The sequence below is a fragment of the Trichomycterus rosablanca genome, chromosome 26 (genome assembly GCF_030014385.1).
Source record: "Trichomycterus rosablanca isolate fTriRos1 chromosome 26, fTriRos1.hap1, whole genome shotgun sequence".
Classification (NCBI taxonomy): Eukaryota; Metazoa; Chordata; class Actinopteri; order Siluriformes; family Trichomycteridae; genus Trichomycterus; species Trichomycterus rosablanca.
In genome coordinates this window covers 1,020,163-1,047,238 of record NC_086013.1, presented here as the reverse complement: position 1 = coordinate 1,047,238, position 27,076 = coordinate 1,020,163, and the positions used below count along the sequence as shown (strand labels likewise).

The 27,076-nt window shown below is 44.9% G+C and overlaps 4 protein-coding genes across 5 annotated transcripts in view; 3 read left to right on the top strand and 1 right to left on the bottom strand.

The window, feature by feature from the left end:
* The first annotated feature begins 890 nt into the window (after nt 1-890).
* Nucleotides 891-9,050, top strand: prps1a (phosphoribosyl pyrophosphate synthetase 1A). 2 transcript variants are annotated; one of them, XM_062988324.1, is made up of 7 exons: nt 891-1,172; nt 2,514-2,697; nt 3,260-3,358; nt 3,767-3,891; nt 6,804-6,977; nt 7,086-7,245; nt 8,197-9,050. In XM_062988324.1, exons 1-7 carry the CDS (start codon nt 1,051-1,053, stop codon nt 8,287-8,289), a joined length of 957 nt encoding a protein of 318 aa, XP_062844394.1. In that variant the 5' UTR covers nt 891-1,050; the 3' UTR covers nt 8,290-9,050. The 2 variants fall into 2 exon arrangements, with proteins under 2 accessions (XP_062844394.1, XP_062844392.1); XM_062988322.1 differs by having other exon boundaries at nt 2,514-2,703.
* A 3,212-nt stretch (nt 9,051-12,262) lies between these two features.
* Nucleotides 12,263-14,479, top strand: tbx5b (T-box transcription factor 5b). Its single transcript, XM_062989151.1, has 7 exons — nt 12,263-12,354; nt 12,438-12,557; nt 12,645-12,792; nt 13,102-13,254; nt 13,359-13,450; nt 13,832-13,941; nt 14,115-14,479. Exons 1-7 carry the CDS (start codon nt 12,263-12,265, stop codon nt 14,477-14,479), a joined length of 1,080 nt encoding a protein of 359 aa, XP_062845221.1.
* Nucleotides 14,480-18,686: 4,207 nt separating this feature from the next.
* Nucleotides 18,687-21,339, top strand: cfap73 (cilia and flagella associated protein 73). Its single transcript, XM_062988633.1, has 7 exons — nt 18,687-18,823; nt 19,478-19,586; nt 19,713-19,817; nt 20,314-20,514; nt 20,589-20,810; nt 20,894-21,043; nt 21,187-21,339. Exons 1-7 carry the CDS (start codon nt 18,768-18,770, stop codon nt 21,277-21,279), a joined length of 936 nt encoding a protein of 311 aa, XP_062844703.1. The 5' UTR covers nt 18,687-18,767; the 3' UTR covers nt 21,280-21,339.
* An 866-nt stretch (nt 21,340-22,205) lies between these two features.
* tpcn1 (two pore segment channel 1) overlaps nt 22,206-27,076 on the bottom strand; it is a 13,726-nt gene continuing 8,855 nt past the window's right edge. Inside the window, exons 19-26 of the mRNA XM_062988891.1 lie at nt 27,071-27,076; nt 26,052-26,167; nt 25,918-25,964; nt 24,966-25,034; nt 24,798-24,894; nt 24,128-24,264; nt 23,925-24,005; nt 22,206-23,486 (exon numbers count right to left, since the gene is read on the bottom strand). The exon at nt 27,071-27,076 is cut by the window's right edge and continues 84 nt beyond it. Coding sequence (XP_062844961.1) covers nt 23,394-23,486; nt 23,925-24,005; nt 24,128-24,264; nt 24,798-24,894; nt 24,966-25,034; nt 25,918-25,964; nt 26,052-26,167; nt 27,071-27,076 — 646 coding nt within the window. The 3' untranslated portion in view covers nt 22,206-23,393. The remainder of the gene's footprint in view (nt 23,487-23,924; nt 24,006-24,127; nt 24,265-24,797; nt 24,895-24,965; nt 25,035-25,917; nt 25,965-26,051; nt 26,168-27,070) is intronic.

Below are 27,076 nucleotides of genomic sequence, written 5' to 3'. Positions count from 1 at the left end.
ACAAAGACGCTTAACTGGCCGGAGAGTTTTATGTGTTTTATTATGAGCTCACGGGATGGATTGGTGTCCAGTCCGGAGTGTGTAACTGCATAGCGCCCAGTGATTTCAGGGATGCCGGACTCACTGCAACACTGACCAGGATATAGTTATTTACATTTATCCAGTATGCAGTATAAAGGGCCCAACAGTGACAACCTGGCAGTGGTGGGGCTTGAACATGTGACCTTCTGATTACTAGTCCAGTACTTTAACCACTAGGCTACAACTGCCTACAATTACACACATTTATATTTTCATTTACAGCATTTAGCAGATGTCTTTATCCAAAACGAGTACAGTTACAGTACTGTGACAGTATACAGTCTAAGCAATTGAGGGTTAAGGGCCTTGTTCAAGGGCCCAACAGCAGCAGTCTGGCAGAGGTGAGGCTTGAACCTGCGACCTTCTGATTACTAGTCCAGTACCTTACCCACTAAGCTACTGGTGGTGGTAAAGAAGAAAATGAAAATCTTACATGACAAACATCTTCTGTTAAGTCAGTTTAAATGCTAACCAAGGTAGTGGACTTGTAACCAAAAGCTTGCTGGATCAGGCCTCACCGCTGCCAGGTTGCCACTGTTGGACTCCTGAGCAAGACCCTCAACCCTCAACCGCTTGGATTGTATTCAGTCATAATTAATTAGTCATTAGTTATTGCGGATAAAAGCATCTACATGAAAATGTTCTGATTTTAATTTACAGTTCCAGTTTCATTATTTTGCACTTTTATTAATTAACTACAGCAAATAATTTTATTTGAATAGCCTCCTTGTTTCCATGGTAATCTCCCGTCCAATCAGAGCGCAGCGTGAACAGTAGGCGTGGCTGGGCCGTTTCTCTCCTCTCGCGCAGTTTAATGTTGGGGAGTCTCGAGCAGACGGTGATAGTTACTCTCAGAGCCGCAGCAGTTATAAATATTACTGCGGATTTATTCACTTTCTTCACTATTTACATTTTACTCTAAAGCTGTCGTTTCTTACAGGCACCATAGAGGCCCGGAAACAGCCGAGAATGCCTAACATCAAGATTTTTAGCGGTAGTTCGCATACAGATTTGTCTCAAAAAATCGCTGACCGACTGGGACTGGAACTGGGGAAAGTGGTCACTAAGAAATTCAGCAACCAGGAAACATGGTGAGATTCTATTATATCGCTTAAAATGTTTATTGTTTAGGACAGAAAAGGGTGGTTGTTATTCGTGGTGATTAGCCCGCATGGTGAACGGTGCTTTGCTGCTGATTTCATTTTGTAGTTTTTTTAGATGCATGTCGTCGCTTAGATTTATGGATCGACGCTGTGAAAGAAGACTACATTTCCCAGAAGTCACTGCGCACCGAATGCGTCCGTTGAAGTGATATTTGAGTCGACTCCGATTCTGAATCTTTTTGTTGCAAATCGATCGAGATTAGTATAAGAGTCGATTCCAAACAATGACTCCTAATTCTTGTAGTGCGTCGATTAAACAAGAGTGCACTCATCTGTGCTTTATTTATATTATATACACTAAAGGGACACCCCACAACAGTTGCTTTTGATTCAATTATATAAAGGGGAAATGAAATGATTCCAGAAATGATTGCAGCAATGGTTTAGGGAAGGCCCTGTCCTGTTTAAGTGTGACTGTGCCCCTGTGCACAAAGTAAGCTCTATAAAGACATGAAGAAAAGCCCTGACCTCAGCCTCACTAAACAGCTCTGGAATGAACTCAAACATCAACTTTAGTGCCCGGCCTTACTACTGCTGACAGAATAGGCACAAATTCCCACAGACATACTTCATATTCTTCTCAGAAAAGGTACAGTTATACATGGAGGTATTCACATTTTTAAATGTGCAACATTGTGGAGAGGTGAATTTTGGATGAACTCTTGCTTTAAGCTGTAAAGTGGAGCCTGTGTGACGGTCAGAGCGAGCATTCTGATACTTAATATATCAGTCCTTGGCAGTGCTTGAGTGTTGTGTGTTTCTAGTTGACCTTTATCTTCAGATGGGTCACGCAGCCTTGAACGATAAGAACATGCGAAGCTTTCCCAGTGAAGCAGCCCTAAATCTGTAGTCTCAATACAAAGAAGCCTGTAGAATTGGTGGGAACTCTCTATTCACTTTTGACTCACTAGAATTTAACTCGGTCACAGGAGGCTTAAGCAGGGCAGAACAAATCTGTCAGAAAAGCCACCAAAACAAAGACTGGGAAATAATACCTGAATATAAAAACAATGTAGTGAAACCTGAGAATACACACAAACAAACCAAACCAAAGCTGCAGAATAGAAAAGACAGGCGACACGGAAACACGGAAAACGGGTAGCGACGCAAGAGGAAACGGAAGCGTGCTCCGGTGCCGCTCTGCCAGCTACTCAATCCACCCGCGGACCCAAATAATAGACCGCTGCGCCACCCGAGTGCCTAGTTTACGTCCTGTTTGTGGTATTATTGACATACGTGGTTTTAATCTATGTGTGTTTGTGTGTGTAGTGTCGAGATCGGCGAGAGCGTGCGCGGAGAAGACGTCTACATCGTCCAGAGCGGGTGCGGTGAGATTAACGATAATCTGATGGAGTTATTAATCATGATAAACGCCTGTAAAATCGCCTCAGCGTCCCGAGTGACGGCCGTCATCCCCTGCTTCCCCTACGCCCGGCAAGACAAAAAGGATAAGGTGGGGGTGAGAGAGCCTGCTTACTAACACACACACACACACACACACACACACACACACACACTAACACACACACACACACACAATGGTTGCATACATGGTGGACTGCATGTCACTATTAAAAATGTAAAACCTGGCTCGGGTTCTAGCCCGTAAGGTCCCGAAATCTAAAGCGCCCACACAGACAGGACTGGCCGTGTCTGAGGGAGGGAACGCCACAGTAGAAATGAGCAGAGCCGTGTTGTTCACCATATATTCAGCCATAAACACACGACAAGTACTAACAGTGATGCTAATTAAACCGTAATCGTGCGACTCCACTGATTCAGACCTGGATCACTGTTCCTGCCTGTCCGTAAGTCTTCGTCTCACACTCTCTCTACTGTCTCTCTCTCTCTCTGTCTCTCTCTCTAATGTGCAGTGATTTGCATGCATGGCCGAATAATGTTCCATCCATTGAACTCATTTAACGAATAAATGCCACTTATAATGTTTATTCTTTGAATATATCCTGATTTCGAGATGTTTGTGTGTGTGTGTGTGTGTGTGTGTGTGTGCGCAGAGTCGAGCTCCGATCTCCGCCAAGCTGGTCGCCAACATGCTGTCCGTCGCCGGAGCCGATCACATCATCACCATGGACCTGCACGCCTCTCAGATACAGGTACTGTCTAGACACCCGCTGAGATTCAAACCCGGAGATCAGAGGTAGTGGGCTGGCGTAACATACCGCCGAGTTGTCTGTTCTGTTAAGCACGAGCGGTCGTTTACACCTTTTAGTGTTGCCAAACTGGAGCCGGGAAGGTGGACTGGCAACTTTAAATTGCCTCTCGGTGTGGGTGAGTAAATATCGGTAACCTGTCCATGGAGCAACCAGTGGCACCACTACCCACTGCAACCCTGATCAGGATGAAGTGATTTTTAAAGAAAGTAAAGAAATATTTAGCTTCATGTGCAGAAACCGGCGCTGTCTAAGTGTTCATCTGTGTGTGTGTGTGTGTGTGTGTGTGTGTGTGTGTGTGTGTGTGTGTGTGTGTGTGTGTGTGTGTGTGTGTGTGTGTGTGTGTTTCAGGGGTTTTTCGATATCCCGGTGGATAACCTGTATGCTGAGCCAGCTGTTCTCAAGTGGATTAAAGAGAACATTAACGAGTGGAAGAACTGTACCATCGTCTCTCCTGATGCTGGAGGTGCCAAAAGGTACTCTCTCTCTCTCTCTCTCTCTCTCTCTCTCTCTCTCTCTCTCTCTCTCTCTCTCTCTCTCTCTCTCTCTCTCTCATACTGAAATGCAGTAACAGTGGAAGAAGGCACGCTTTGTGCAATCAGTTGTCTTACATTACTGCTGGGGACCCCAACAGCATCCAAGCAGGGTGTATATTCGGAGAGCCACGCCCCGATCTCTGCGCTCCTCCACTTTCTGTACCGAAGTCCGCCCCTTGTTTTATCCGGTCTTTCCCACCCAGCAGACTGGAGGCCAGTCGTGCCTGCTAGAGGGCGCCGAAATCCTAACCCAGGAGCTCAGAATCTCGGCGCCGGTGCGCTAACGGATTATCCCGCTGAGAGTACGTTATATTCATGCTGCAATCGAGTTCCGAACGTTTTCTCACTCTCTCACATGACATGGGGAACAGCACACGCTATCCTGGCTTCACCGGCGCCGGATCGGCTGCGTGTCTGTAGAGGGAGGGACCACGAACCCGAGTTCCTCGTCTCTGCTGAGCTCGCTCGGCTGAGGTGCCTGCATGGAATGGGAGGGGCAGATCCAGTCTGAATTATACACTTCAGTTAATCAGAATGGTCAGATCCCCCCCCCCCCCCCCCCCCCATCCCTAATCCCCTCAGTAATTCAAACCGTGGCCTGATCGGGGATGGCCCTGCTCGACCCCAGACGTCATTCTAGGCGCTGTGCTTTCCTTCCGTGTTCCGTTCCACATTTTCATTTCTCTCTCTCATTTCTGCTTCTTATTTTCGTCTCTCTGTAGAAACGTTCAGATCATTGTGAGATTTGGTCTCCTGTCTGTAACGGAAGCTTCACTGTGCTGGAACAGTGGGCGTGTTTGAGCTCGTTTTAGTGTCGTTATAAACACTGCCGAGATCTTGATGGCTGCCCTGCACGGCTTCTGTCCGGTGGGGGGAAAAACAGGCGACACGCTAAAAACTTAGCGTGTACTCTCGGGTAAATCATTCACTTGATTGACGCTGGCAAACAAAATAAACCCGTACTGATGCTGCCGCTGGTGTTTGTGGTGAGGGGAGGGTTTGTTTTGGTTATAATCATGTAGTAAAGTTGACGTTGTTGAGAGGAAACTGGCTTCACTCGCTGGATCGTGCAGCTTCGGATGAGAGCAGGTAGTCGTGCTCTGCATCCTTTTAATATTCCTCGGTTTCTGGATCGATGGAAGCTCTGTAATCTTGGAGCATTTTGTCCATTAACGCATCCTTTTATCTTTAACCGTGAAACGTTGAAATGTTGTGCTTACACTCCTGATGTAGCTGACAGGCGTTTGTGGTACATGAGGGAAAGACGATGCAGGGTAGCTGTATGCCATAGTCTCATTTTAGCGCCACCCACTGGACAAATCTGCTGCCGAGCAGCTTCAAAGCGTGAAGAACTGAAAGTGGACATGAGTGTATTTTTTTTCCTTTTAGGTGTGGAAGGTAAGGTCCTGCTGTGTGTGTGTGTGTGTGTGTGTGTGTGTGTGTGTGTGTCAGTGTGTTTAAATCTAGTTTGCCTTCGGCTAACAGTGTATGGCTTAAAAGTGCTGCCTTCCTGGATACGCTTCTGTACGGCCTCTGCTGCATCATGGGATACTAGAATGTGTACTCAGCGAGCCACATCGGATCATTCTGGTCCACAGACCTGATCTGGGCTTGGGATCTTCACAGATAGCTCACTGGCAAGTGCACCTGTTTGGTCAACCACCTCCTTCCAATCTGGCTACTGGCATAGCAGAGGTTCGAACCCAGATCTCAGCAGTGGTGCATCATAGTGCTATTGGTACTGGACTTGATTGAATCTGCCACTGTTGGACCCTTGAGCAAGCCCAGCAGACCCACCTACCTTAGACTGGAAGAGCTTGAGAGTTGAAGCATGACCAGCCGCTTTAATATGAGTTTTATATATATATGTGTGTGTGTGTGTGTGTGTGTGTGTGTGGTTCTGATTCACGTGCTGGATCCTGCATGACCGATTGACCCTCATTCATCTGGCCAAGTTCAATCTGTTCAGTCCATATCTGCAAGCATCTAAATCTAAATGAAACATCTCGGCGCCGCTCGGGAGTCCCGTGCGGGTGTAGCGTGTGCTTTATTCCGTGTGCTCCATGCTCACGACTTGCATATGATCCGTTATGTTGGTTGTTTTTAGATCCAACTGCGCGAATCTATTCAGAAAACGAAAACAAGCCAGAAGATGTTCTGGACCGTTTGTGTTCACCACACCCGGACTGAGACGGAATAAATATGGTCAAAGCACTAACACTATGTGGTCAAAAGTATCTGGACACCTGGGCCATGAGTGTGTCAGGCATCCCACTGACACGGTATGAAAATAAATTAGGGGTCTGTGTGTTCTTTTCAGCTAAAAGGCTTCTCGCAAGGCTTTGACATGTGTCTAAGTATGGGAATTTGTGCCCGTTCAGTCACAATATAACAGCATTCGTACGGCTGGGTGCTGATCGATCAGTCGATATTCCAGTTCATCCCAGAGCTGTTGAGCGGGGCTGAGGTCAGGGCTCTGTGCAGGACACTGTAGCTTTTCTTCATGTCTTTATGCTGGAACAGGAGGGGACCTTCCCTAAACTGTTGTTAGCAAGTGTTACGGCTGAAACACATGAATTCGAGAATTAGACGGGGTGTACCAATACTTTTGTACATGGATGCCATATGGTTTGCACTATGAGAGTTTTATGAGAGCCCAGTGGCTCTGCCGTTGGACCCTTGAGCAGGCTGACCCTTCCATTCTGACCCCAGCTTCCAAACCTGCAGGGACGTGGAGCCGTTAGTTTGCTTATTTCCTTAAAAAAAAGAAAAAGGGGGATGAATAAGGGCCACGTCGGATGTTCTGAAACGAAATAATAAAATGACCTGATCATTAATGTGTGTGTGTGTAGGGTGACGTCCATCGCCGATCATCTGAACGTGGATTTCGCCCTCATCCATAAAGAGAGGAAGAAGGCCAACGAGGTGGACCGCATGGTTCTGGTGGGGGACGTGAAGGACCGAGTCGCCATCCTGGTGGACGACATGGCGGACACCTGCGGGACGGTCTGCCACGCGGCCGACAAGTAAGAGCGCGCCACGCTGTACTGTCGGAGGTGAGGAGAATCCTGCCGTAATCGTGTGTGTGTGTGTGTGTGTGTGTGTGTGTGTGTGTGTGTGTACTCTGCGTCCAGGCTGGTGTCCGCCGGGGCGACCAAAGTCTACGCCATTCTGACCCATGGGATTTTCTCCGGTCCGGCCATCTCTCGCATAAACAGCGCCAACTTCGAGGCAGTGGTGGTGACCAACACCATTCCTCAGGAGGACAAGATCAAACAGTGCAGCAAGATCCAGGTATAGCTGTAGCCTAGACTAGTAATCAGAAGGTCGCTGGTTCAAACCCCACCACTCCTAGGATGTCAGTGTTGAGCCCTTAACCCTCAATTGCTCAGTCTGGGAACACGGCGAGGCTGCAGCCCAAATCTGACCTGACCTGCAGCCTGAGCTTCAGATTCCCACGACCTTGAGGTTCACGTTCCACACGCAAACAACAGACCGACCAATCACGGAGCTGATGAACGTGACCGAGACCTTTTCTTTTGCACAGAGTATCAGGATTCACGTGTTTCAGCCTCAACGACTGCTAACAGGTGTAATAAATCAGTTATATTAAGGAAATGACATGCTTTTAAAGGGCAGCAACAGTTTAGGGAAGGCCCTGTCTTGTTCCAGTATGAGCGAGCTCTATTAAGGCACAGAGCCATGAGCTCAGCCCCCACTCGACAGCTCTGGGATGAACCGGAACACCGACTGAGGCTGAGAAGCACCTCCATAGCATGATGCTGCCACCACCGCGTTTCATTGTACTGATGGTGTTTTGTCGTAACGGTTCGGTGTTAATTCTGGGCTCTTACACCGACCAGGCATAACATTATGACCACCTTCCACCCTTTTGCTGGAGTCTGACACCTTTCTATCAGAACCAGCATGAACTTCTTCAGCAGTCTGAGCTACAGTACCCTGACCCTGTCGCCGGTTTACCCCTCTTCCTGATAGATACTGACCACTGCAGACCGGGGACACACCCCACAAGAGCTGCAGTATTGAAAATGATGAGCGGTTGAGGGAAAAGGGCCTTTCTCAGGGGTCCAACTGTGGCAGTGGTGGGGCATGAACCAGCAACCTTATGATTACTAGCACAGTACCTTAATCACTGAGCTACCACTCAGTCCAGACATCGACCAATCAGAGGACAGTCGTTCTTATTGGCGTCATTTTTATAAAGCTGATGTGTTTGCTCCGCAGGTGATCGACATCTCCATGATCCTGGCCGAGGCGATCCGGCGGACCCACAACGGCGAGTCCGTGTCCTACCTGTTCAGCCACGTACCCCTATAACCGGCGCCGTGTATCTCCAGCGCTCCGTTCGTCCGCCGTCCTCTCTCCCAGTGCTGTCTAGAGTAAAAACATAGAACCTGAGTGTGCGCACCTCGTACCCTTGAAGCGTATCTTCCATACCAGATATTCCTCATATATAGTATGTTTTACGACATGCAAGTGAACCCGAAATCTGCTTTGTTTTAGTTCTGTGCTGGAATCACCAGGCTTAGACCCAGCACACACCCCTACCAAAAAACGAGCAGACTGCTCCAGGCTAATCAGCACGTTTCAGAACGAATGTTCTGCGTACGTTATTTGCGTCCATTATATTTGACCTGAACGGGTCAGGACTGTAGATACGGCAGCTGTTAATCGTTCTATCGTTTCCTCCGTATCGAAGATTCAGGTGATTTTAAATGCACTAGCGTAGCGTGCAGGCTCTATTTTTGTATACGAGTCTGGATTCGTTGTGTTCGATGATGGCGTGATTTTGTGTTCCGTGTTTTATGTTTACACGACGTTCCAGGGCGGATCCGTTGGCAAGTGCCTTTTATCGACTCTGTGTTCCCCGAGTCTCTGGCGTCCGCGTTTGACATATAATTTCATCCGTCCTAAATGTTGAATGTGTTTCATGTGAACGAGCTACTGAGTTCAGAATCGTCTTGCTGAGCCGAAGCCAGTTAGCATGGCCGGAGCATTTAAAATCATCATTATAATCAGCATGAACCCTGACTGAATGCTAAATAATACATACAATAAATCTCAGATTCCTGAATGAATTCCTCTCGTGTCTGTCCTGACTGCTGGTGACTGGATGTAGATAAATAAATATAACGATGATGATTTTATTTAGGGCCAAAAAGGAAGCTGAATGATTTACTGTTGACTGATAACCGGATTATATTATGGAACGTTTTTATCCATATACGAGTGGTTTCTTCCAGGATGGCAACCCCCTCATCTTCAGGCTATGAGGCCTTGCTGAATACTTTAATATGGATAAAAACAATAAATTAAAACACACCGTGGCCTTTCACCAGGTCTCAAACACGTATGGGCACCTCCTTTTAAATCAGTAACACAGTAATAACAAAATGCGGTAACTAATAACAAAGAACAGGACGCTGGCATTATTATTATTATTATTAGTAGTAGTAGTAGTAGTAGTAGTAATATTGTTATTATTATTAAATACAGTTAAATACAAAGTAAAAACGAACATTTTACAATGATTTTTCAATACTGTTTATTACCTAAGTTTGACATTTGTGTAAAGATCTTGTCATATTTAATTAATTATTCAACTGATTTTAGCAAATACAATGCAAAACATGACATTTGATCAGGACTGTCCAGTCTTGAGCTAATCATTAAATGACAGAATTTATTTGTAAAGATTTTAAACTGTAATGGTAAACAGTCTGACTTATTTATTCTATTTACTATAAACGTGTTTATGTTTATTAGTTCAACTAAACTAACTTAAAATATGCATTTCGTGCTGCTAAACATTGTTTTAATATAAATAATGCACCAGTTTACAGTCTGTATATAATTAATAGTGCTTTAATAGTGAAGCACTTTTTAATCATCTACCAAGAATCGATATTGAAGGAGCTTCTCCGCTGCTCCCGCTAGGTGGCGCTACATGTGATTATTTATCCCTATACAGTATTACCGACATTAAACGTGCACTGATGTGTGGCTGGGTTCACTTCTGGATTTGTGAGCCCAGTTCTGGGTTCGAATCCCGGAGCTTTTACCTTTATGACTCACCAGTAACAGTTCAGGACACAATGTGCTTTTCCATCTTCATACAAACATGTATAAATATTGTATAAATATAAAAAAATTTCATTTCGAGCTATAAAATGGCTTGAAACTAAATGTAATGGTTTTAATTTAAAACGTGAGGCTATAAGAGAAGGTTTTATGTTTAAGTTTAGTAGTTTTACTGATCATTTTTAGTAGTCTGTTCCTAAATGTAATAAAGAGCATCAAGGTTCTTACAGTGTTGTGTTAGTTAGTTAGAATCTGTTAGATGGTTCCTGTATAACGTTGCAAAAAACACTTAAGTAAATTATACTAAAGTTTATTTCTCTTTTAATGATCTAACTACGAGGATACGGGTGTCGTGTTTGCTGGGTTTGAGTTAGTGGTTCCACCATCACGTGGGTCCCAGTGCAACCATGAACAAACTGTGGATGGACACGGAATATTTTCCTCACAGGTAAAAGAATCGAATAAATGAAGCTGCGTGAGAATCGTGGGTTTGGTGATTTGAATCGGATCAGATTGAACCAGAGAGCAGAAATAAACTCTAATCTAACTGTTCCCACGGTACAGACACGCAGTTATCATCCACTCCACTATTTATAACTGTGTGTGTGTGTGTGTGTGTGTTTGCGCGGTTTTGATTGGTAAATGAAAATGAGCAGTAATCAGTATGTATAAGAGGGCCACGAGGATTAAAGGGCAGAACCTCCCACGGACCTCCACAGCGCGCGCACTTCATACCCACGGAACCCGCGTGACATTCTGCAGTCACGGTGCAATTACAGGTAAGTTATATTCAATATATTTAACAGGTTTTTATTATTTATTCTAATTAAATAATATCATTTTAATGTAGTGAGACAATAATAATAATAATGTAATAATAATATAATATTATAGCAACAGTATGTATTACTATTACCTAAATACTACTTATACTAGTACTTATAATAATAATAATAAATTGTATGTAATACAGAATTCCATATAATACAATTAATTTAGTAAAAATAACATATTTAAAAGCTATTCGAGTTTAAGCAGAAACCAGTAACAGGATGTAACCACCTCCTGATCTGACAGAACCAACATGATTCTTCTTTATTTATTATATTTCTTGTTAAATTAATTAATTACATTGTTTATACATTTATATAAACGAGACACTTTTACACCAGAAATAAATAAAAGATAAAATAATAATTTCGCTTTTCAACCTGCAGTGATTCTGTGATTTCTAGGTGCTGATACTGAAAAAACCCTTTTATTAATACACTTTATTCATAAAAGTGTCTGGATAATTTAATATAAATTATTGAATATATCAGACCTTTCACTGAAATAAAAAATACAGTTTTAGTATTAAACAGCCAGAATAAAAACAAGAACATTTAGAGTTTTAAATAAACACACATTTATATGACAATTATTTTAGTTATTATTTTATTACAGACCTGGGCTCCATATAAATAATCATATTATTAGAGACATGACACATATATATATATATTTTAAATGACTTTGAATTACAATATGTAATATGTAATGTGTGATATACAGACCAGTTCATCTATTCTAAAGTCTAAACCCTAAAATATAGATTTTATAATGTAGTCCTGAGCTGCTGTATAAGTAACTACATAATTAACCTATAATTCTACCACATATGTAATAATTAATCATGTATTACGAGTGCATTACAGGCAGATTATATATTAGATATCATGCATATACAGTGTATATATTATTATTAAATGTATTAACTATAAATATATTTTATAATCAAATTGAATAAATAATGACATAACAATTTAGACATATTTAATAATAATTAAATTAATATGTATTATGTTAATATATTAATAGTTTTATATTAAAGTCATTTCGTTTACTCGTTAATGATTTATATTTCAGACGTGTTTGTTAAATTATTAAAGTGTACGTTACACAAATTAGACCTCACTTTTATATTATATTATATAAATAATTAAACTACAGATGTGTCTGTTATTATATTATTACATTTATTATATGATATTATTTACTTGTTTCTGACAGGTTAAACCTTGTATTTGTTGGTGTTTATTAGGATGGTAAGTAAAAGTTTGCAGATTTTTTATTCTGTTCATTTAGCACCTAAAAAAAAATAAAAACAATAAAATCTATATTATTTTTACTGTGAGTATGATGAGCCCTAAACTGTCCGCTGCAGGTCATGGAGGGCGTCCGGGTTCATCTACATGAGAAGGAGCTGTGGAGGAAGTTTCATGATGTTACCACTGAAATGATCATCACCAAAGCAGGACGGTGAGAAGATCTCATTTATAATTCATAATTAAAATCATGATTTTATATTAAATTAATAGAAGGAATCTGATCTCGTTCCTCAGTCGAATGTTCCCGTCCTACAAGGTGAGGGTAACAGGTCTGAACCCCAAAGCTAAATATATCCTGCTGATGGACATCGTCTCTGCTGACGAGCATCGCTACAAGTTCTCCGAGAATAAATGGTGAGACTGTCACACCACGTCTAATGTTGGTGTTGCCCAACTTAAGAGACCCGGGTTCGATCCTAGCACTGTTTCTGTCTGTATCAGGCTGGTGAGCGGTAAAGCAGATCCCGCCATGCCGGGCCGACTCTACGTTCACCCCGATTCTCCTGCGCCAGGATCTCACTGGACCAAACAGCTCGTCTCCTTCCACAAACTCAAACTCACCAACAACCACCTCGACCCCTTCGGCCACGTAAGTGCTGCTGAGATCTCGACGCTCTTGAGTTGGTCACAGTGGGCTGTGACTGAGGGAGGGAGGGAGGGAGGCTGACTGGGCTTCTGCTGTCTGGTCGACACGCTATGTCCTCAGTATTCCTCTGCCACAGGTGCTGTGCTTGGACCAGACAGAAGGAGTCGCTGTTGCTACATTTCCATAATAATTCCAAGTGAATAATCCAGAGTAGAAACATCTCACCACTGTTACAAAGTTTAGAAAATCAAATCCTATTGTCATGGCTTTGGTGTGTGTGTGTGTGTGTGTGTGTGTGTGTGTGTGTTACAGATCATTTTAAACTCTATGCATAAGTACCAGCCCCGGCTGCACATAGTGAAGGCGGATGAGAAGAACGGCTTCGGTTCCAGCAGTACGATGTTCTACACACACTCGTTCCCCGAGACGTCCTTCATCGCTGTAACGTCCTACCAGAACCACACGGTCAATAAAACACACACACACACACACACACACACATAGATTAATGGATGGATGGTGGATGGTGGACAGATGAGGGTCGATTCTTTTATCTTTAAATTTTCTAGATCACTCAGCTGAAGATCGAGAACAACCCGTTTGCTAAGGGTTTCCGTGGTAACGACGACACCGAGCTGCACCGGATGTCCGGCGCACAGAGGTACGAGAACCGCCTGAAATTGTATGGCAAAAGTATTCGGACACCCGACCGTCAGCTGATTGTACGTCCTATTTCAAAACCACGGGTATTTACTCCCTCCCTCCCTCAGGCACGGCCAGCGGTTTCTCAAGAACTCGGGAGTACCTGCTTTTAGTTGTGCCACCCAGGGCTTCAAACATGGCAAGGTCTAAACTGTTGCACAAACTTCATTTATTTTATTTACCTAGGAATTGGTGTAGTTAAAATACCCGAAGTCAGTCACTGTGGAAGTCAGCTGTCCACATACTTATGGTCACACACCACACTACAGGTATTTTGACAGTGGTGCACAGATTGGGATGGTTCTGTTCTGTTCTCTGATCTCTGTTCCACCCCCTGCAGGGCGGAGTACCCGCTGGTACCGTGTTCGGTTCGTCCGAGAGTCACCCAGGCTCCGCCCTACACCGCACCACCTGCACTCGGACCAGACCACACCTGCTCGGTGCCCACAGGTACGTATCACACACAGCAACATGGGTCTTAAGGACCTGGGTTCGATTCCGAAGTTTCCTCCTGGTGCAAATTCACCAGGCATTGGACCCACTGCGTCCCTGATCAGGTTTAAATCCATTTGAAATGAGACTGTTCATGTCGGGTTCAGCACCGTGTTTTCCTCTTCTCACAGGTAAACGCGGCCTCTTCTCAGAAGACAAAACTCCGCCCCCCTGCGGCGACTCCGCCTCCCTCCTGACCTATCAGATATCAGACTCTCCGTGTCACAGCGCCCCCTACAGGGCGGACGTAACCCCGCAGCAGACCCGCGTGAACACCAGGTTTCAGTGGGAGTCGTACCCAGAATGCTCGTCCTACTCCTCGTTTCCCGCCTGCCGGGATCTGGGCGCGGCCTTTTACCCCACGCCCGGGCCCTTGCAGGACGTCTACCCTCAGTACGCCTGCGATTTCGGCGTCCGATCACAATGCTCGATGGAGGATTACGGCGTGTACGCTGAGCAGAATCAGCCGAGTGTTAACGGCGGCGTGGAGTGGTAACTGTGTTTGTGTGTTTTTATTATTGAGCGTGATTACCACAGACAATCATTTTAAAATATCAGACTTTGAACTGAGAAAAGAGGCGAAAATCAAGAATAGAATCAAATGTGTCTGTGTCCGAACTTTTTTGGAACGTGTTGCAGATATGAAATTCAAGTTAAAATCACTTTGTTTATGTTTACAAACCTGAGTTTGTGTGTGCAAGGATGAACTGAGCGGTTTCACATCCACATTCATTCATCGTCTGTTTTACCACCACTTTGTCCTGGTCAGGGTCTCGGTGAGTCTGATATACTGGTTGAAAGGTTGGAGACACCTCGGAGAGGTCAGCAGTCCATCACAGAGCAAACACACACACACACACACACACACACACACACACACACACACCTCCAGTTCACCTCACTTGCACGTCTTTGTACTTGGGAGAAAACCCAGGACCTTCTTGCTGTGAGGCAACTGTGCTACCCACCGATGTGTTGAAATGATTTTGTTGTGCTGTGATTGTGTTTATTTAAATTAAATTATAGACGTTAAATCTTCTGTTCTGTTTACTGCAAAATAAAGATGTGAAATTAATCAGATACGTCTTTATATTTATTTATTTATTTAATAAATGAATCATCAGATTGAAAAATTACACTATTAATCACTCAGTATTTACCACGTGTGTGTTAAATTATCATTATTAATAATAAAATAAACAAATAATAAAATAAACATCATTATTATGCAAAGTATTTTTTATCTTCATTTTCATTAACTGGTCAGGGTCACAGTGGGTCTGGTTCCACTGGTAAACAGTGAGTGAAAGGCAGGAAAACCCCGGACAGACTACCAATCCATTGCAGGGCTTCAGCTGCCACACACACACACACACACACATACACACACACACACACACACACACACACACACACACAGCCAATCATGTCTGTTTAGACGCCCAACCGGCTGATAGCACCACTAAGATTCGAACCTTGATCTTGAACCTTGATCTTATCAGTGCACCACTGCCTTTTTTGCAGCAACAGTTTAAGGAAGGACATTTTAAGGCAATCTAGAGCAGCTAATCCACCTTCTGCATGAGTTTAGGAGACAAGAGGAAACACAGGCAGTGAGAGAACATGCTAAATCTCCTCACAGGAGGTCACCAAGGTGGAGGAACAAACTCACATTTCTAGGATCAGAGCTCTGGTTACTGTCTCCACCTGCTCATTCAGTTACTTTGGAAAGCATGCCAGTAGGTGGCATGGGTTCGTACCTGGCTCCCAGTTTCTATGCAATTTGCTGAGGATCCACATCCACCGTGACCCTGATCAGGATAAAGTCATGAGTAAAAAAACACCAGGAAGATCTTTTGGATTATTAGAAACACCAACATCGATTAATCCTCAACTGTGCTACCATCCTGCTCATCTTTAGTTATGTCTGTGTGGAGTTTTGTATGTTCTCTCTGCGTTCTAGCAGTCCAGCTTAGCCCAGGACAGGTCCTGGACCCACCGTGACCCTGATCAGGATGAAGAACGTCATGGACATGTCTCTTTGGTCCGAGCAAAGTCTGTGTGATCTTTTCAGCCAGAACGAGCTTCTCACAAGACTTTGGAGTACGTCTGTGGGAATTTGTGCCTGTTCAGTCAGTACGGCTGGGCGCTGATCGATCAGTCAGTGTTCCGATTCATCCCAGAGCTGTTGAGTGGGGCTGAGAAAGTCTGCATGTGATTTTCTTTACATAACTGATTTATTACACCTGTTAGCATCTATTATGGCTAAAACACATGAACTCAATCATTAGAAGGGGCGTCCCAATACTTTTGACCGTGTACTTGTGCTGTACGCTTTAATTTCTACGGTAAATCTCGGCTCGGCACCGTAAATCTGTCCAAACGAGACCTCAGAGCCAATTCCCCATCAGCCCTAATCCCCAATTACCGCCAATTAACCCATCTGAGTGGACTCTGTCCCAGCTAATAGCGCAATTTAGCTTTAGCTGAACCTCCGTGCTATTAAGGACGTGGCGCGCGGCTAGCGCACACCCCGCCGAAGCCTCCGATTAGCCCCTAATCTCATTAGCTTGTGCATCTCAAAGAGCCCCATTTAACCCAAATCAGAGTTTATGGCCGCGGACGTCGAGACCGTACATCAGCGCGACTGTCCGGATGCCATCGCGGTTTACGGGATGTCTCTTCTTTAGAGACGCGGGACGTCCGTCTACGTCCGTTTCCTGAAAGTGAGCTCTGATGGACGTCCGATTACTTTAGCAAAACGAGGAGCCCGGAATAAATGACGTTAGAACTGTGAGGATCCATCAGCGCCGCTCAAGAACCGAAGGAACTTCTGTCTGTACGTGGGCTTTATTCTCATTATGTTCACTACATAACCCAAAGTATGTGGACGCCCTTTTAAAGTGTTACATGCATCGCCACGGAGATGTTAGGTGTTGCCCCTGTACACATAAGATTGAAAGTTTGAACCCAGTATGCAGGATGCTTAACCAAGGTGGAACACCACTGTGGCCGAAGAAGTGTTGGTCAAAATAACAGAAACCAATAAAAGTAAACGCAGCCTGTAGCGGAGATAACGGACAGAATAGGGACTGGAAAGTTCTGGAAAGCAAGAACAATTTTTCTTTAGCAGGTCTGGTTTAAGGGCCTTGCTTAGGGGCCCAACGGCTGCAGTTTGGCTCTGGTGGGGCTTGAACCAGCAACCTTGAGATTTGTAGCCCAGAAGCTTATTCGTTATGCTACCACAGGCCTGTCAACACTGAGCACAAATGCGTTTAGGTGCAATCTATAAAAATAATGACTTAAATGACTCCTGCACCATTAGTAAAAGTGTCCACAGTCGAGCAGGCTTTGATCGCTTTAGTCTGAGAGGCTTTTGTGCAGGATAGACGGTTTTACTGTACTTACAGTATCTCGATTCTCTAGTATTCTGTGTGTGTGTGTGTGTTGTGGGTGTTGTTCTCTCAGTGTAAACAACAGACGGTGCAGGTAAACACTAAACAAACAAACAATAAACAAACAAACTGCTCTAGATCTCGCTCTCACTGTCGCATAAAACACTTGATTATTAAATCATGAAGTGTAAGTGCACTCATTAGCATAAACACAGAGATGCTCTCAGAGCGGGACGCACCCGGTGCATCCTCCACCACGCTTTAATAATGAACGCGTGTGTGTGTGTGTGCTCATGTGTGAACAGTGTTGAATATGATGAATAAACCAAGAGTGACTGCAAACACACACAACACACAGGTGAGAGTGAAATTAAACACACGGAGGGTCATTCCTATAATGTGGTGCATCGCTTAAGGTCCTCGGGTTCTGGGTTTGAGCTCAAAGATCAAAGCAAGAGGTAATAGTCAAGAAGACTGAGCTGATTCCTGCACGCACGAGCGTCCTCTTAAAATCAGTCACTTGAAAACATCACTTCACAGTCTCAGACGGTTCTGACGTTTACGCAAGCCAGAAACAACCTCCATTAAAATTGCATTTCTAATCCCAACCAAAACATCAGCGCCTCGTTTTCTGCCCCCTTAAACAGCACAGAGGGGCGAGTCGGGGGTGAATCGGGGTCATGAAAGATAAATGAAGGCCTAACGCACCAAATAAACACATAAAAACACTCAGACTGAAGCTCTTGTGTTGTAAAGCTGGTTCATTAGGTTTAAATATTCACACAAATTATTGATCTTCATTATTAATAGATCTAATATTTCTAAATGAAATTTACTGTTTGGGATTCGGAGACGTAGATTTTTAAAAGCTTTTTCGGCTTACAGTTGTGTAAATAAATCATTTATTTAGAACAGGGGCGATGCAGAGCAGCCAATCCACCTCTTGCATGTTTTTTGGGACGAAAAAGTGTAACGTTGCAGCGTTGAAAAAAAGCACATTGTATAAGCTGTGTCCTAAATAGCACTCGTGTCCCTAGTCCCTACACACTACGCAGTGCATTTTGGTTGTTCTGCGCTGCCAGGCTACACTATTTAAACAGTACCTGATTAAAGAGCATTATGGGACCTCTGTAGTGCATCATTTATCTCATGTTAGGCTTCCATACATGTACAGAAAATGTTAAATATTCAGTATCTAGTGCACTGTGTAGGGAACACGGTTGAATTTGGGACGCGCAGTGCGATATCAGGTTTGAGCACTAGAGGGCGCCGGAGTCACTGCTGAAGTTACTATGGAAACCGAACACAAGTACTAAGCGGTTTAAGAAGTTTGGGCTCAAAACTCCTAAGAAAGAAAGAAAGAAAGAAAGAAAAGCTTAAAATATTAAAATGTCTGTAAATTTGGAGGATTATTTCCACACAGTGTTTGAAGAGCAGCTTTCAGCGTGAGTGCTTTAATTTGTTATTCCCATTTTATCTGTTTAAATCTGTATTTAATGCATTTTCATTCAGCAAACGGTTCATTATCAAAACACAACAATGAGGAGCAAGAATCGTCAATTGTTGTCAACTGAACCTTTTTTCTAAAGATTTTATTTCAATTAACCGAGCAAACCTGCCTCAAATGCACATTTATTGGCAATTTTATGAGCTACATCCACCATACAGATGGACTGTGTGGATATACAACTACTGACTGTAGTAACATGGTGACAGAGAGTCCAGAATAACAGACAGACTACAGACAGACAGACGTAACATTGGAACCACCCAAAGTCCTGCCAAAATACCACCCTGGGCCCCCAGGACCCTGCCGCTGGTTCATCAATTGTCCTGTTGGACCACTTTTGGGAACACCTCACAGGACCTGCTGCCTAGCCATCACAGTTTGGCCCTTGCAAAGTCTTCAAGAACTGACTGTTCACTCGCTGCCTGGTTTGTCCCCTGACAGGTATTGTAGGTGGTTCTAATTTCACAGCTGATCTGATTGTATTGTATGTGTAGCTCCTAAAATGGCAAAGAAATGTGTGTCCAAGAGAGCTGTTCCTAATAAAGTGCTGGAGTGTATTATAGTATATGCATGTGTGTGTGTTTCTCAGGCGTTTCAGTGTGCATGAGGACGACGACCTGCGGTCAGGAGCAATGCGACTCCTGGATAAGCACAGAGAGCTGCAGCAGATGGACGCCACGCTGCAAACTCAGAGACAAGTAAACACTTACTATCACCGTCCAGCAGAAACGAAAGTGAGATCTTAATGGGCCTGAACATTAAACTATTCAGCGGGGTGTGTGTGTGTGTGTGTGTGTGTGTGTGTGTGTGTGTGTGTGTGTTAGGAGTTTGAGGTAAAGAAAGAAAGTTTAAGACAGAAGAGAGAAGAACTGAAGACACAAGAAGAAAATCTGAAAGATTCATTACTGAAGTTTGACAGATTTCTTAAAGTAAGTTCCGTCTGTCTTTCTGTGTCTTGTGTCTGTCTCTGTCTGTTTCTCTGTCTGTCTCTGTCTCTGTCTGTCTCGGTCTGTCTATCTCTGTGTCTGTCTCTGTCTGTCTGTCTGTCTCTGTCTCTCTCTGTGTCTGTCTCTCTCTGTGTCTGTCTCTGTTTGTGTCTGTCTGTCTGTCTGATTGATTGTTCCTCAGAACCTCCAGAAGCAACAACAGCTCAGCCGTAAATCTGCCAGCACACAGAACATGACAGATTGCTTAAGTGTAAAGCCATATTCACTACCAAGTTCCAGACTGCTCTTGGAAACATCAGCAGCACAGGAATCCACAACACTGGATATTTATCTCTCTCTCTCTGTCTGTCTCTCTCTGTCTGTCTCTCTCTGTCTGTCTGTCTCTCTCTGTCTGTCTGTCTCTCTCTGTCTGTCTCTCTCTGTCTGTCTCTCTCTGTCTGTCTCTCTCTGTCTCTCTCTCTCTGTCTGTCTCTGTTAGGAGAACGATGGGAAGCGGGCGCGGGGGCTGAAGAAGGCCGAGACGGAGCGAGCTGCAGTGAAGGACCGAGAGCAGGAGCTGCAGCAGTTACACACGAACATCGCCGCCCTGCTGGAGCAGAAGGAGCGACTGCAGGCCAGCGCCCATCGCTACGAAATCTACCGCCACTTCCTGCATAACGTACTGACCACGGCTAAGAAAGTAAGTCACATGACCAACCGAACCCTCAGCGAGATGAAGCCGCATTCAGGACGTCAAATCTCTCGCTCTTTCAGTTCGAAGACGTGGGGCAGCTCACGGGCCGCTTCGAGACGCTGATCTCGACGCGGGAGCACCTGCTAAAGCGCCAGAGCAAGGCGGAGGGACAGAAGGAGAACGAGGACGCGGAACTGAGGCGCTACGTCAGCGAGCGGCGCTCCAAGCTCCTGCAGCACGGCAACACCGTCTCCAAACTCCGCACCGAGCTCGACTGCGTCCTGTCGCAGGGTCTCGAACTGGTACGACCCGCCACGAACAAAACGCCACCACGAACGACTCAAAGCGAAACGACGCCCATCACGATTTACGATTTTTATTTCAGGAATCGGCGTGGGACCACATCCAGGCCACGGCGGCAAAATCCACACTGCTGCTGGGTCAGATAAAGGTCGTGACTCTTAACCTGTATCACATGACTGACGGGGGAGCGGGCGGAGAAGAAGGCGTCGACACTCACGAGCAGCTGAACAGGGTGAGGAACACCACACACACACACACACACACACACACACACACACACTGCATGCTATATAAAATAAGCCGTTCTGGTAGCGCGGCAGACTATTTCGCTAGCCAATCACTGCTCAGATCACAGAGTCGGTGTTTGTTTTCCAGATCCAGCGGTTTATCCAGGATCAAGCAGACGTGATCCACTATCTGAGATCCGACAGCGCCGGCGGATCCATCAGACACACTAATGGAGAGTAAAACTCCTCACACACACACACACACAATAAATAAAAAAACAGCATTTATAACTTCTCAAAAGTCTTTATAATGATATTTTACCGCATCCCTCTAGAGCTCCAGATCAGACCATAACACAGACAGTAATGGCTCATCATAACTGGTGCAATTCTGCCTTCTAGTGGCTGATCGATGGCACTGATAATAGACAGGGGATAACGCACACTCTCCGTGCACGATACAGATCTCCATACACGCCCGTCTGGTGCAGGTGAAAGGAAACTAGTCCCAGGCCTCCTCGGTCACGGTCGGGGTCTGCAGCAGTGGATAAGATGCATCTGGGCAACTGGATACGACTAGATATGCTTCTTTCCCTCTACCAGCAGCGCGACCTTGCCACAGGGGTGTGTCCCGTTACCCTTTCTGAAACGGCCCGTGAGGTATTTTAGGTAGACATTAAATAAAAGTCGGCCCACTGATCTAAAGTCTAAAAAGAAGTCATTCCTAGTTTAAACACTGGGTGGTTCAAAACTAGGTATAAAACTGGTATAAAACACCCCACGTCTCTATTTCTCATAAATTAAACCAGTAACGACATTACACCTGCAGTAATGTTCCTGAACGGATTTCAGAGGGAAGTGGGTATGTTTAATTTGTCAGGAAACAGTTGCTTTAACGACAGAATGTAATAATCTCATTCAAACCAAAAAAACGTGTAGTTTATAGTAATCGAGCAGGCCTTATGTTTTATTTATTTATTAGTCCATGAGTCTGTGGCCCTTCACTGCATGTTTTTTCTCTAAATGTGGCCCCCAACAAGAAAAGTTTAGACACCCCTGAACACAAAAACATCAGGCGATCAACACACAGAAGAAGCTACAGTGACCCCTACTGTCTGGTCAGAGCAACTGCACCGGTGGTGGAAGAACACGAATCGAGCAAAGGAGTCGAGTTCATTAAAATGAATCATTTAATCGATTCACACGAATTCAGTACATTATCATACACGTACAAAAGAACGTCTCTAGAAAATTATTTATAGGTTTCAAGGTTTAAAAGTGTGTAAAACCCGCGTTAGTAGTGAGTTCTGTTAGCTTAGTATTTGTTCATGAGTAAACGACGTCGTCCCGCCTGTCTCCCGCTAATATTTACACACGTCGGTGATTATATATTATATATCATACTGTATAACAAGTGAGAGATTCTTACGTACAGATAGAATTGATGTGGAAATGTAATGCTGAGTAAAAGCTACATAACAGAAAACTGAAGCTTATTAGAGGCCGAACATTTTTAGGCTTTATGATGTCAGCTAAAAAATGATAATAATAAAAATGGGTCCACTTGTAGCATAATTAGCATGATGGACCTTTACTAACATGAGCTAAACTTCAAGGTTCTCGTTCATGATATAATGATCTGATTGGGGCTTCATACGACTCCACAATATTGCTCTTAAAATCATCGCTGGATGTTAACAACATAAACGTACGTTATTGCAGATTTAATACTGAATAATAATAATAATAATAATAATAATAATAATAACAGAATAAATCAGAACTTGAGAACTCGGGGTGGACTCGATACCCAGTCTTGGGTGATGCGCTCGCACACTACTGCTGGGATGCAGGGTTCGAATCTCCAGCGGTGCTATCAACAATGCTGGCAGTTCTTAATGAAGTAAACATGTCCAAAAACCCTACATAAAACAATTTAAATATTAAATATATTAAAAATGTTTGTGCTTTTGTTATGGAGTTTATATTCGTGGGAACTGTGCGTGTCCAACACCAGCGTCTGTATTGTATTGCTACAGCAGAAAACCCTCTTAAAATCCCAAAACGAGACTTCACTTATAAAAATGAAAATAAACCTGGTTCCTGGACCCGAGCGCGACCCCGTGACTGATCTTCCCTGATTGGTCGCGGAACCGTAAGGGTGCGACGGGAAATAAGGCTAGTAGAACAGGTGCGAACAGGAAGTGGGCGTTTACTACACTGACCAGTCGCGGTCCCTCGCCCAGTAAGGGACGCTCACCTGAAGAACTGTTACGTGTTTATATACGAAACCAGACCGCCGGACGCCGTGCGTTCATGCTAACACACGGATCGGCGGCGCGTGTGAGAGCTCAGTTAATGCGGTGTGGGGTCAGGACTGTCCAGTTCTCCACGGAGTGTACTGTCCGGCTGAGGTAGATTCATTCTGGAATACTCTTCGTACCATTCCTGCACACACACACACACACACACATTTCAAATCAGTATCAGTATCCGCTCCGATACCGTGTACCAATACAGTATCAGTACATCCCTAAACAATGAATTTGGATGGGCGTGGGTTTGCCCTGCGAGTTGCTAAGCTAACACGAAAGACGGGCACCCTGACAAAATGTGGCCAGGTTTGAAACAGGGACAGTGGAATCCTAAAGGAGCTTTAAGTTAAACATTAGGAGGTTGTGGGTTCGAATCCCGTACAATGCTGGCCCTGCGCCCCGACACCACCTTCCAAACAAGAAGCTGGATATATACTATATACACGCCCAGACCTCCTCCTCCAGCAGTTCCTTTACCTTTTTTACCCCAATAATTTTGGACACCCCACCCCCCAACACACCCTTGTTCGAAAATATATTTTTATAGCGAGGAACCAAACTCGTATCGTACCTGGATCTCTTCCTCGTACATCTTCATGCTCAGGTCACTCTTCGTGCGTGACCTGCGACCTTGGAAGACCAAACTTGCATGCTGCGGTTGGGGAACAAAATATATATATATATTACCCAGCATGCTAGGGGTCTTTACAGTGTGTGTGTGTGTGTGTGTGTGTGTGTGTGTGTGTGTGTGTGTGTGTGTGTGTGTGTTCGTACCCCGTTCCGGTCCATGCTGATACACATGTTATGTAGCGAGCTCAGGTTGGTTGTAGTAAGTGTGTGTTTGTAGAGCTCCAGTGTTTGCAGCGCTTCAGCACGGTTCACTTCAGCTTCAAACACCACGCCCTTTTCAACTAACACACACACACACAGTTTATCATAATCATAATAAAGAATTTCGGCTGTACTTCTCGCTCTTGTGTAACTGGCTTTAAAGAATTGCTGCACGTTAACAGATGAGCTGAAGGCCGGGCCGATCCTAAAGCTGCATCCACATGATAAGTGTGATAAGCGTTTGGCGCTTCGTTCACCACGAGGCTGGGCGCACATTCCACGTACCGCTGCACTCGAGAGCTGCTACATCCAGGGACACTGCAGGCTGGATTAAATCAAAAGGTCTAAGGTTCTATAACACGAACCATTGTTTTGTGTTCCTGTGAGGAACGGATGAATTTCCAGCTACGCCGAATTACAAAACCGGTCGTACTGGTGGCGCTCTGTGGCAAACTGGATCAGTTTGAACTTTGAGCTCAGCTGCAAGCTGTAAAAAAGGAGCAGCAAAGCTGTGCATCGGCACAGTCCACGATGCTTAAAGAGGTGCAACAGCCACAGGAAAATGAAGGCACAGTGAAATAGGGATGAATGAGACGTAAACAGGAAGTGAAACCTTCTGGGTCGCCTTGCGGCTCTCTGTTCTTGCGACTGTAGTTCATCCGGAAAACAAAAGCATCGAGGATGAAGGCCACGATTATGGTCATCACCACCTGCAGGAGAACAGGCAGTGGTAAAACACGGCACACACACACACACACACACACGAACGCTTCATACGCACCATAGTGACGATGTAAAAGGTCATGAAGTAGAGTCGGCTCCAGTGGCTCGTCTGTGACGTCACACCTTCCTGTAACAGGAGCACAACAGCCAATCAGGTCGTTACGAATCATTACTGGAGGCGGAACAAAGGCTGGACTCTGTATCGGCCATTCCCAGTGTCTTATGGGTCTCTGTACCCATAAAGGATGCGTGGCCTGTGTACCTGTCGGCTTTGGAAAGAATGCGTGACCTATGTACCTGTCAGTCTTGGACAGAAGGCGTGGCCTAAACACCTCTCAGTCCTAATGAGGCGTGGCCTGTGTACCTGTCAGTCTTAGAAAGAAGGCGTGGCTTATGTACCTCTAAGTCTTAATGAGGCGTGGCCTGTGTACCAGTCAGTCCTAATGAGGCGTGGCCCATGTACCTGTCAATAATAATGAGGTGTGGCTTGTGTACCTGTCAGCCTTGGAAAGAAGGCGTGGCTTGTGTATCCGTCAGTCTTGGAAAAAAGGTGTGGCCTGTGTACCAATCAGTCCTATTGAGGCGTGGCCCGTGTACCTGTCAGTCCTAATGAGGCGTGGCCCATGTACCTGTCAATAATAATGAGATGTGGCTTGTGTACCTGTCAGTCTTGGAAAGAAGGCGTGGCTTGTGTACCTGTTAGTCTTAGAAAAAAGGTGTGGCCTGTGTACCAATCAGTCCTATTGAGGCGTGGCCCGTGTACCTGTCAGTCCTAATGACTGTGTACCTGTCAGCTTTGAAAAGAAGGCGTGGCCTGTTTACCTGTCAGTCTTGTAAAGAAGGTGTGGCCTGTGTATCTGTCAGTCTTGTAAAGAAGGCGTGGCCTGTGTACCTGTCAGTCCTAATAAGGTGTGGTCTGTGTACCTGTCAGTCCTAATGAATGTGTACCTGTCAGTCCTAACAAGGCGTGGCCCACACATGATCACATGAATATAAAATGCTGCACGTACCATGGTGATGTACCAGTTGTTGACGACGGTGAGCTCGAACAGCGTAACTGCAGAGACCAGAGAAGAAGAGCAAGAGAGTTCAGTTACTAACTGTAGGGACACACCCGTGTGTTTGTGTGTGTGTGATAACGTACCGAAGCTACTGAGGATGTTGTTGAAGTTGTTGAGATAGTAGTATCCCTCCTCCAGCACCGTGCGGTTGCCGATGGTTACGTTGATTTGCCGGTACGATTCGGCGACGGTGCTGGTGCTGAAAACGAAACGGCAAAATCAAACACGTCAGCATTCCGATTCCTGCCAGAATATTTACACACTTAAACACTTGCTGCTGACCGAAGGAGGGCCAGGACTAACACACGCCCCCTCTGGCATGTGTGCAGCACCTGCACCAGTTCATACGGAGATCCGAATCACGCACAGAGAGTGCAGCGCCATCGATCAGCCAGCAGAGGGAGTAAATGCAGCACTTATGAGGAATCCCTACAGGCTTCTTCCCTCGGACCTGCCAATCATTAGCAGTTAGCAGAGCTGAGATTAGAACTCGCAAGCTCCAGATGTTACACAAACATTAACTGGCTGAATTGGCGTAAACTTTCGGACGAAGTAATTTATCGTGTCCGTGTAGAGCAGGGGTGTCCGAACTGCGCCCACGGTCCATTTTTATATGCAGCAAATTCTAATTGATTCTTGCGCTTGCCACAGCGCTCAAACTTTGACCCAGTTTGCTGTTCGCTGACCTTTTCAAAGCTCCTCCAATGAGACAAACTGTTTGATACGAGGCAGTAAAAGCGACTCTGGCCGTACGAACGACGCTTACCGTGACTTATTGTAGTAAAACAGCGAGTGAGGAATGTGATTAGTGGAGGAACTTATGAGCAGTAATAATGAAGAGAAGTTTAGTGCTCCTGTCTCCTTCTTTTACTACATTAAACCACGTTAAGCTTTATTCTGAACCAGAAGCGTTTTAGACTCTGGGAGAAGCTGATTCTGATTCTCACCGTTTCTCAGAAGCTGGAGCTGTAACACAAGTTTAAAAGTGAAACAGGGAGGAGAATCCAGATAAACACAGATACATGTGGAGCTGTAACCCTGGATCTGATGGAGATTTACGATTTAGAGGAGGTGATGTTCGAGTTTGAGGAGCTGATCTTACTTGCAG

Excerpts from the sequence above, each read along its gene's own strand:
- prps1a (XM_062988322.1), top strand. The coding sequence starts at position 1,051 with ATGCCTAACATCAAGATTTTTAGCGGTAGTTCGCATACAGATTTGTCT. Across the intron at positions 3,359-3,766 it reads TGCACGCCTCTCAGATACAG|GGGTTTTTCGATATCCCGGT; the intron begins GTACTGTCTAGA and ends TGTGTGTTTCAG. Across the intron at positions 7,246-8,196 it reads AACAGTGCAGCAAGATCCAG|GTGATCGACATCTCCATGAT; the intron begins GTATAGCTGTAG and ends TTTGCTCCGCAG.
- tbx5b (XM_062989151.1), top strand. The coding sequence starts at position 12,263 with ATGGAGGGCGTCCGGGTTCATCTACATGAGAAGGAGCTGTGGAGGAAG. Across the intron at positions 12,558-12,644 it reads AAGTTCTCCGAGAATAAATG|GCTGGTGAGCGGTAAAGCAG; the intron begins GTGAGACTGTCA and ends TGTCTGTATCAG. Across the intron at positions 12,793-13,101 it reads ACCTCGACCCCTTCGGCCAC|ATCATTTTAAACTCTATGCA; the intron begins GTAAGTGCTGCT and ends TGTGTGTTACAG.
- cfap73 (XM_062988633.1), top strand. The coding sequence starts at position 18,768 with ATGTCTGTAAATTTGGAGGATTATTTCCACACAGTGTTTGAAGAGCAG. Across the intron at positions 18,824-19,477 it reads TTTGAAGAGCAGCTTTCAGC|GCGTTTCAGTGTGCATGAGG; the intron begins GTGAGTGCTTTA and ends TGTGTTTCTCAG. Across the intron at positions 20,811-20,893 it reads TGTCGCAGGGTCTCGAACTG|GAATCGGCGTGGGACCACAT; the intron begins GTACGACCCGCC and ends TTTTTATTTCAG.